General features: G+C 52.8%; 1 protein-coding gene across 2 annotated transcripts; it reads right to left on the reverse strand.

The window, feature by feature from the left end:
- Positions 1 to 842: 842 nt before the first annotated feature.
- On the reverse strand, positions 843 to 8,494 carry LOC130598939 (tudor domain-containing protein 7-like). Of its 2 annotated transcripts, XM_057408903.1 has the most exons (4): positions 8,407 to 8,494; positions 7,535 to 7,676; positions 6,582 to 6,795; positions 843 to 985 (listed from the first exon to the last, which is right to left on the reverse strand). In XM_057408903.1, the coding sequence occupies exons 2-4, from the start codon at positions 7,569 to 7,571 to the stop codon at positions 946 to 948; spliced, it is 291 nt and encodes a 96-aa protein (XP_057264886.1). In that variant the 5' UTR covers positions 7,572 to 7,676; positions 8,407 to 8,494; the 3' UTR covers positions 843 to 945. The 2 variants fall into 2 exon arrangements, with proteins under 2 accessions (XP_057264886.1, XP_057264885.1); XM_057408902.1 differs by lacking the exon at positions 8,407 to 8,494 and having other exon boundaries at positions 7,535 to 7,777.
- Between the last annotated feature and the right edge of the window lie 639 nt (positions 8,495 to 9,133).

Below are 9,133 nucleotides of genomic sequence, written 5' to 3' on the forward strand. Positions count from 1 at the left end.
GCCTTGTGTTTTCAGGCTGTTTTCAGGGAACAGCACCATGCATGCTCCACACTGTGCTTGGCTCACCTGAGCAGTGGTGAGCCTCGCCTGCATAAAGCAAGGGCCACACCCTGTGAACCTTGGAGGGAGTCAGCTGCGGCAAGAGGAATGGCTGTCCACAGTGCTGAGCCCAGATGGAAGCTCAGCCCCACTGTGGGTGGACGTCCCATCCCTCCCTGGAGGGCAAGACCCATCAGCTCCCACCCTGCCTCTCAAGGCTGATGGGTTCATCAGCTTGACACCTCCATGTGGGATATCTCTGCTGCAGAAACCCTTCTTCTGCCTTGCAGCAATTGTTTTTTCACCACCTGTTAACAATCGATTGCAGAACAGGGGTGGGCTTGTTTTTGTCCTAGCATCTCGGGGTACCTTACTGTTCCTTACTGGGCTGCAAATCAAGAATTTCCGAAGCAGCTATAACCACATTTAAAAAAGATACATAGAAAACCACTTCAAGACTGCTGTTCTGGGAGAAAAGGGGAAGCAAACAAATACCTTCATGCAGAGGGGAAAAAAAGCCCCAGCACAATAGATCCAAACCTTTAAGTGTTCATGATTTAACAGCTTTAGGTGTACTAGCTTGCCTTAAAAATGGAAGAAGAATTGCCCTTTCTTTGTTAACTGGGAAAAGCCAATTGGCACTTACACTTTTTTCAGGTCCTAGTGGTGTCTTATACTGCTCTTCACATTGCATGCACTTCTTTTCAACTGTCACACGTTGCAATCCAACACTGTTTCAACTAAAGCAACTACAGGACCCAGCCAGGCTGTCCAGGAGTAAAACCCTGCAGGTCTTCAGTTCACTGTGGGTGCAGAATGTGATGAAATCCTCCCAGTGCTGCAGGTGGGCTTGTGATGCATCTTTGCAAGACAACAGCATGCAGTGCAGTAGGTAAACTTTGTTTTTCAAGCTGCATGACCAAAACATTCATCCTTGTACACAGTCCTAAAAGAGAAAGGGAGTGTGATCTAATTCTCCAGTACCTGGGAAGAAGCATGCAGTGATGAAGTGATTCTCCTCCTTAGCAGAGCACTGCTAGAGGCTCTAGCATTGACATCTCGAAGTGGTATGCATGGCCCCCACAACCTGCCTGCAGGAGGCAGCCAGTAGACATACGCTGTGGGGCAGGTGCCATGTGAAGCTTCCTGTAAAGTTGCTTAGTGAACATAAAGGCACATCCTCAATCCTACCCATCTTAGGGAGGCCTCAAAGCCTTTACTCAAGCCTAATGAGAGTGCTCTGACTGTCAAAGGGAACAGGAAAAGAAGGAGAGGAAATGCAAATGGAGGAGCTTCCTAACTGGGGCTCCAGAAATCCACTGTGGGAGGGATTCAGGGGACAAGGGATTGTTTGAGTAGCCAGAGGGTTGCATCCCATGTTTAAGTACACCTGAAGTGGCCTGTGGTGGAAAAGGTACCAGGTGAAGTTACCTGACATCTCAGCATGAGGCACCATAGTCTTCAGTGGAAGATTAGTATCTTCATAGTTCAATATGCGTCCAGGAACTCAGGTGCTTCCAGGATGCCATGATGTTCTGCCTATACTGATGATGACTGGCCAGGGAATTTTACCCCTGCCCTCCTCTGAGCTTGAGAGAACAGCAAGGATCTGGTTTGCAGGCAGAGTGGATGATTTCCAGCAGTCCCTTCCCTCCTACTCTTGGAAGCCTGTGCCTTGCAATGTGGCCATGCCACATTCCCATCAAGGGGAACTAGTGTCCCCGGGAAAGAGGATTGGTCACAACAAATCCCAGTTTGACTTTCAAGCGGGTTCAGTCACCAGATAGACAAATACACTTTGAAGCTCAGCTAAGCAAAAAACCTTTTAGACCAATGATTAAGTCAGAAGAAAATTAAACTGAGGGATATCTGGGGGCATTCTGGACATCAGATTGGCCATCAGAGGACAACTTTGGCCCTCTGAAACAGATGCGTTCTTGTTGTGAAGAAGGTGGGCAGTAGCATACAGGGGATTCCTCCCGCTGGGGCTGCATGACCAAGTGCTGGGACACATGGTGGCAATGGCTGTATTTCCTCATTCCCAGGACCAGCCTGTTGCAAACAACCCAGACATACAGCAGCCTTTGCAGACACTCATATACAGGCAAGCAGCATCAACGTGAATAATACAAATGGGCCAACCCTGTGCCTTCTCACCAACTAATGAGGTTCAGAATTCACTACTGAATTAATCTCTGTTTCTCTCAATTTTCCCAGGCCTCTCTTGTAACTGGCACTATACTCTTGGTCTGTGCAGAAAACCAGCTTAAAAGCCTGCTAGGAGATCGAAGAGAGAAGGAAAACAAGAACAAAAAAACAGTTATAGACAGAGTTTAATGAGGTAGAACAGCCTGCAAGGATCAGGCACAGAGTCTGGCCAGACAAATGCTCTGACCAGGAGCCTGCTGACTTGTAAATACAAGCATGCCTTTGTAGTAAGAGGGGGTCAGGGCAGGAGCCAGAAAACACACCCAGAAAAACTGCACACAGCGCCTCAAACCAGACTGGGACATGGGATAGGGACAGACTTTGACCCCTCTGGGGTTGCCTCACCCAACCTGTGCAGGCAATCAAACTGATTAATTACCACAAGCAGCCACTCTCACATCAAGTGCTGGCCGTGTTGCTGGAGCAGTGCCCCAGCTCTGTGCTGGCCACTCACAAAGCTGGTGTGAGCCCACCATGCCCAGGGATGCTGCTCACACCTCCGCTCATCTACACACTGCTTTGAGGTCAGGACCTCATGGCTCAAAGCAGCTTTCCCTCCTGCAATGCCCAAAGCACAGGCAACTACAGCAGCTCTGGGAGCACAAAATATCCCCAGCAGCAAGGACATGAGCCATGGGTCTTGATAGTCCTGCTTCAAATTGGACAAGTTGAAACAAGTTGAAACCTAACCCAGTTTCATGTGCCACTACACAGCCTTATGTTGAAGGCCCTGTTCACACAGTTCTCTGTCACAACAGGATGGCTTGGCATCCTCTCATCTGCAAGTACAAACCATGGAGCAGAGCTGGTCGTAGGTGTCCTACAACTCTGTCTCATAAGCCACAGTCCCCACAGCTGCACCCGGATTATCTCTGGTCCAAACAGAACTCCTGGACACTGAGGAAGCTGTCTGACAGAGTCTCGGCACATCTGCAGCCAAAGTGTGAAAACAGACCTCACCTAGGAGATGCCAGAACTGAAGAGCCTCCATCAGAGCCTCCCTGTTACACAAGGGAGCCTGCTTCAGTCAACTGGGAGATGCCTTTTCTCCTGCATTCTTCCACCTCAGCTTCCCAACCTTTGATTCCTACTGGAGGACTTCCATCCTCCTCCTAACTCCTTGTCACCCATTTCCTTTCCACTCCTATGTCACTGCTGTGTATGGCTTGCCGTATTTGCTATCCTCTAGCAACATTTAACTCTTTTTTTTTTTTCCCCAGACTTTTTTGGGGTTTATATGAACACTGTGTGGACTTTTTTGCAATCTCTTCACGTTTTTAGCCGTGCTGTGTCAGCAGCTCTGGTCATAAACTTCAAACATGCTAAAACGTGTCCAAAATCTGAGTTATATCTGCCTGTTACAGGGAGCCGCTTTAGTTTCTGTTAAGTATCTTTCTGGGTGTTTGCCAAGTTTCATGCTAAGTGCTGGCACAAAACAAATCCGTGCCATTGAACTACTAAAACAGGGACCTTCACTCTGGCAGTTGTTTTTTATATACGAACAAAGCTATTCGCTGCTGAGCACAGCTTTATGGTTTCGCTGTCAACTGCACTGTCAACTGTTAAAATGGAGGTTGCTGCCCTCTTGCTTTCAGACCGAGGATAGCAAAACCCATCTCTGAACCAGGAAAGGCTTTCAGGAGCTCCTGCCCAGTTGCTCGATGTGCCATTGCTGCAGGTTAAAAATTATTGTAAGAGAAATGGTGTGCTGTAGTTACGCAAAAATGCTTATGCTATAACTGGTTCACTGACAAAAAACCTTGTTCTGTTTCTTTAAAGTCATCCTCCTCCAAAGCTATCATCAGTTCTGGGAGGACAAGAAAGGCAGTAAGGTGGGGTGCTGAGGGCACAGGTTTCTGTAGCTCCTCTCTCAGTGTCTCCAAAGCTTTCTTTGGTGGTCCCTCATGCTGCCTTCTCCACGGTGCCTTTCTCCATCCCCACCACAGGGTGTTTCCCTGCACCAGGACATGTTGCTGAACCCAGACACCCACCACACGTGCTGGGAGCAGCAGTGGTGCCATGCCATGCTGCAGTGTGGAGAGCGTGGAGCAGCCAGCTGCTTCTGCTCCTACTCAAGAAGGAAGCAGGCAACAGGGCTGTCCCTGATGGAGACAGAAAGCTGAGCCTCTTCCCAGCAGTGCCCCCAGAGGCTCCTGCTTTGACCTGCCCTGCCAAGGACTGTTGCTGCAGGAGCAGCAGCAAGGTGTGGGTGCCATTCTCCTCTGGAAGGGGGCACAAATACTGGGGAAGCATTGGCAAGCTGTGCCCTGGGGGTGACCCATATGTCCATGTGGCCACACAGAAAAGAGAACAAGGAACATAGTCCCTGGTGGGGCATGGGGAATTTGGCCCTGAAACCTGCCCGCAAAGGGACACAGGGCAGCCCAAGGCATGGCGCAGCAGCCAGGGCCATGGTGCTGAGCTTGAGGTGAGCTGGAGGAACAATGTCTCACAGCAAAAGGGTCCAGATTCCACAGCATTCAGCACATGGAGGTCATGGCATGTCACAGCGTGAGGACCGGACCGAGCCTAGCAGTCAGCAGTGGGGAACAATGACCTCAACAGACCAAGAGCCAGGCCCCAGGGTGCTCAGACATGGGGAAGTAAGTGGAGCAGGGTCAGCACCATCTCAGCAATTAGTCTCACAGTGCTTAGCTCAAAGGCGACCTGAGGTGGAAGGACCTGTGGAACAAATCTCTCCTACACAGCTGGACAGCTTGGCCCTTCTCCCCTCTGCACAGCAGCCTCCTCAGCCAAGGAGGGCACAGAGCTGCTGACAAGTTTCGCCCGTGCAGCCTCACCCAGCACACGCAGAAGCAACAGAAGGGGGGCAGCTCGGTCCACACTTGCGTCATTAGAGCTGTGCTGCACATAGAGAGGACCGTTTGGAGCCTCCTGACAATTCCTGGGTGCATCGCTCCCCTCACCTGCCACATGTCTCTTCCCTGGCCTCTACCTCCAAACCCTCTACTCTTCATAGGCCCTCTGCCGGCTCCTCTGGCTTCCTCCCGTCTGCCACTGCTCCCCTCTCGCCCGTCTCAGCTCTACAGCATCTGGCTCAGGCTGCCAACACCACCTGCCTCTTAACTCCTCCAGATTTATGCCTGGGCAAGTCCAAAGAGCATCTGCTGCAGCCACAGTGCAAGTGCCCATGGACACAGGAGTGTCTCCTGCCCTCAAGAGCAACCCTGCTCTAGAGATCCCCCTGGCAGCCCCAAGGCTGCTCCCCATCCCCAAGGCACCGGCCAACTCAATCAGCATCAGCACCACCAGGAACTGCCCAAAGAGCACCACCAGCAGAGAACAGCCACAGCAAAGGGCAATCGGGGGAGCAGCAGGAGGGTACGAGGCAGCGCTACCAGCCAACAATAAACCGAAACCTGACGTGGCTGCTGCTCCCACGAGAGCTCTGAGCACATCCTCATCTGCCCCCCGGCACCCAGAGCCCTGGCACACACAGGGTACATGCAGGCAACGGGCACAGGACACGTCTGCTTTTTGGGGGTGTTCCAGAACAAGCGGCACCACGGCAGGATTAACCCATCCCTCTGCTCCGTGCCCCTGCACAGCTCCACCGTGGTTCCCATTCAAGGCAAAGCTGGAGGCTGGCTCACAACCCAGCCCGGTGACCGGCACAGGATTACTGCCACAATCACGGCTCCAGCGCACTCAGCGCAGCCACAATGGGGGAGCAGCAAACGCGTTCTCACCACCGTCAGCTGATGGCCCTGGGAGGCCCAGAACAACACAGCAGAGAGCTGATGGGGCAGCACTGGATAAGCCCCCCGGATTACAGAGGCTCAAAGGGGCTGAAAGCAGCATGTACCGCTAACCCAGCACAAAGGCAGCTCCAGCCCTCGCCTCTTTCACTCAGACACAGGCAGGCAGCTGCTGACTTCCAGCGCCCCAAGAAGGGTCCCAAACACCAACGCTGCCACTGAGAAGTGGAGAGGTAAAGAGCAGCCACCTGCAGACAGCCCCAACCCTCAACACACAGCATCGCTCGTCACTACACGCAAACCTCCTCCCGTGCTCCATTGCACTGGCCACAGCAGCCCCCTCCTGCGCCTGGGGAACAGCAACCTCCCCCTCCCTCGGAGGGCCACCTTTGGCCACACTGCTCCCCAGAAGACACGGGAGCAGCCAAGAGCACAGGGTGGCGACGGCAGCATCCAAAAGGCAAAGGGCACCCACCTCCCTCCTGGCTTCTGACCCACAGTCCAACTTCTGCAAGGCAGGTGCCTCGATTCCCACGTCCCAAAACACACTGCCGGCACGGCACCATCCAGAGTCCACCACACTTCATTTCACCTCACACACGCACATACACTGACCTGTTGACCACAGTGACGTGTCTCTGCATGGGCATTTCTTTAGGTGGTCCACTCCCGGCACCTGGTGACAAGGCAAGACGGGCACTCTCCACAGTGGGTTTCACCACGCCACCCGCCACTCCTCTGCTTCGTGGCAAGCGAGGAACAGGCCTCTTGCTGCCTTCTTCTGCCACGCTCAAAGACCTGGGCTGTCTCAAAGTTCCTTTGGGCTTTCCTAAGGAGTTTGCAGACACAGCTGTGAGCTCATGCCCTCCTCCACCCAACCCAAACAGACTTCAAGCACAGCAGGTAACTCTCCCCACAGAATCCATACTTCTCCAAAACACAGTTAGAAAGGATGCTCTCAACCACGGTCTTGGGTCTCCTTGCTTCAGCACTGTGGCTCGCATCCAAGGACTCACAATCTCCACCACTGCACTGCAGCATGGAAAGAGACTGCAGACCCATCTCCCCTTACACTCTCAGAAAAGACACTTACTCTGAGATGCCACATCCTTCCACCTTACAGGTGCGACCCATGGTCAGGCTGCTCTCTCCCACCCCTTTCCTTCTGTAAGGAAGCGAACCCCTCCTTACACACAAGAACAGGGGAACACAAACAAACTATGAGGCCCACTGTTGCTGACAGCAAAGCTGCCTACTCGCAAGCAGATGGGCCTTGTCTAGGCCTGATGCTGGGAGATGCCGCTGGCAGCAACACAACAGCAGGGAGGGAAAGACCCAGAGGCTCTGGGTCTTACTTGCATCTTACTTGCTCAAGAAGGGCTTCCTACCGATCAGGGCCTGCAAGCACAAGCGCCCTCATCAACAACACTGCCTGCTCCCAGGAGCTCTTCACCAGGACCACACAATTCCTGGCCGTCACTGACACAGCCTCACAGGGAAGACTTCTGCTCCAGCAGCTGCACACCCCTTTCACAAAGGCAGACCCTCCACTGCTGCCTGTGGCTCACCCGCCAGCTTGACTGGGGACGTGTTCTTCAGCCTCATCTGGCAGTTCACTTGCCGTCCCGTCTTCCTCTTGGAACTCCTCTGCCGGGCCACCAGCTGAGCAATTGGCTCAGTCTCGCTGCAAGCAACAGCATGGCAAATGACCTGGGGGAGCGGGAAGGGGACAGAGGGAAAGCAGTCAGTAAGGCCCAAGCTCATCCACAGCCTGCACAAGGATTTCCAGCCGCTTCCATGCCTCAAACTGCTGGATCATACCAGTCAAGGCTTCAGCTGCCAACAAAGACTTGGAGACCTCCCTCTCCTTTTGCAGCAGAGAGCAGAGCAGCCAGCACAGCCTCTCTGTCACCTTCCCACATGAGCTTGGGCCCCACCAACAAACAACCTGCTCTGTCACTCTCATCCCACAGGCTGACCATCTCACTTTACAACACTGGCGAGCCACAGCCTTTCACTTTGCCACTGCTCCTCCTGCAAAGGCTCGCCAGGGCCCCAGCACCGCCGTGACCATGAGGAGGGGCCTCTGCCCCACTGACCCAAGAAACAGCACAGTGCCCCTGGCTGCACAGGCTGTCCTACAGTCACTGCGCTGGGCATCAACAACAGCCCCACCTTGGGCAAGTAAGGCAGATACCTCCTCCCTTTCAGGCCTCCCAGAAACCACCATGACCTTTCCAGGATAATCAAGAGTGCTCTTGTAACATCAGCCAGCTCACTGAGCACCTATGAGCACACTGCAAGAGACCCACGGACTTGTGCACTTCCCGTTCTTTGAAACGTTCCCTAAACTAATCTTGCCACACTGAGGTCAATCTTCCTTGTCCTGCACTTTTTCACTGGTCTCAGTAGCCTTGGGATTACTCGCAGCTGGTCTTACCTGTGAAGGCCAAGGCAAAGAAGGCAGTCAGTGCCTCAGCCTTCCCCATGTCCTTTAAGACCAGGTCCCTGTTACCATTTCTCAGAAGACATACATTTTCCCTAGCCATCCTTTTGCTGATGATGTACTTGTAGAAACCTTCCCTGCTGCCCTTCATGTTCCTTCTCAGAATTGGGTCCGGATAGTCTTTAGTTTTCCTAACCACATTCCTACACGTTTGGACAGCATCTCTACATTGCTTCCACCTCACACAACTCTGCTTCCTCCTCCTGTGCACAAGCTTCTAATTGGAGAGGTAAGCCAGGAACTCCTTGTTCATCCACACGTGCCTTCTGCAACCTTGCTTTCCCCCCAGCCCCAACTGTTGAGATGGTCTGTTCTTGAGATTGGAGGAGGCAACCCTTGAAAACCCACTACCTCTCCTGGACCACTCTTCTCTCCAGAACTGTATCCCATGAGAGTTCCAAGCAGATTCCTGAAGAGAACAAAGCCTGCTCTCCTGATGTTCTGGCTTGTTGATACTGTTATTTGCTTTATTCCTCTCCTTTCAGGCTCCTGAACACCACCTTCTCATGATCCCTGCAGCCAGGGCTTCTCCCCAGCCTTTACATTCCCAAGCAGTTCTTCCTTGTTTTGTAAAAATCTGGTCCTGTAGACCATCGCCCTTCATCAGCTCCTCACTTATGTCAGGACGCTGTCATCAGCGCACCCCAGAAACATCCTGGAT

Source organism: Pezoporus wallicus, unplaced genomic scaffold (assembly GCF_028554395.1).
Source record: "Pezoporus wallicus isolate ANWC-B61680 ecotype Strahan unplaced genomic scaffold, APGP_CSIRO_Pwel_v1 contig_7292, whole genome shotgun sequence".
Taxonomy (NCBI): Eukaryota; Metazoa; Chordata; class Aves; order Psittaciformes; family Psittacidae; genus Pezoporus; species Pezoporus wallicus.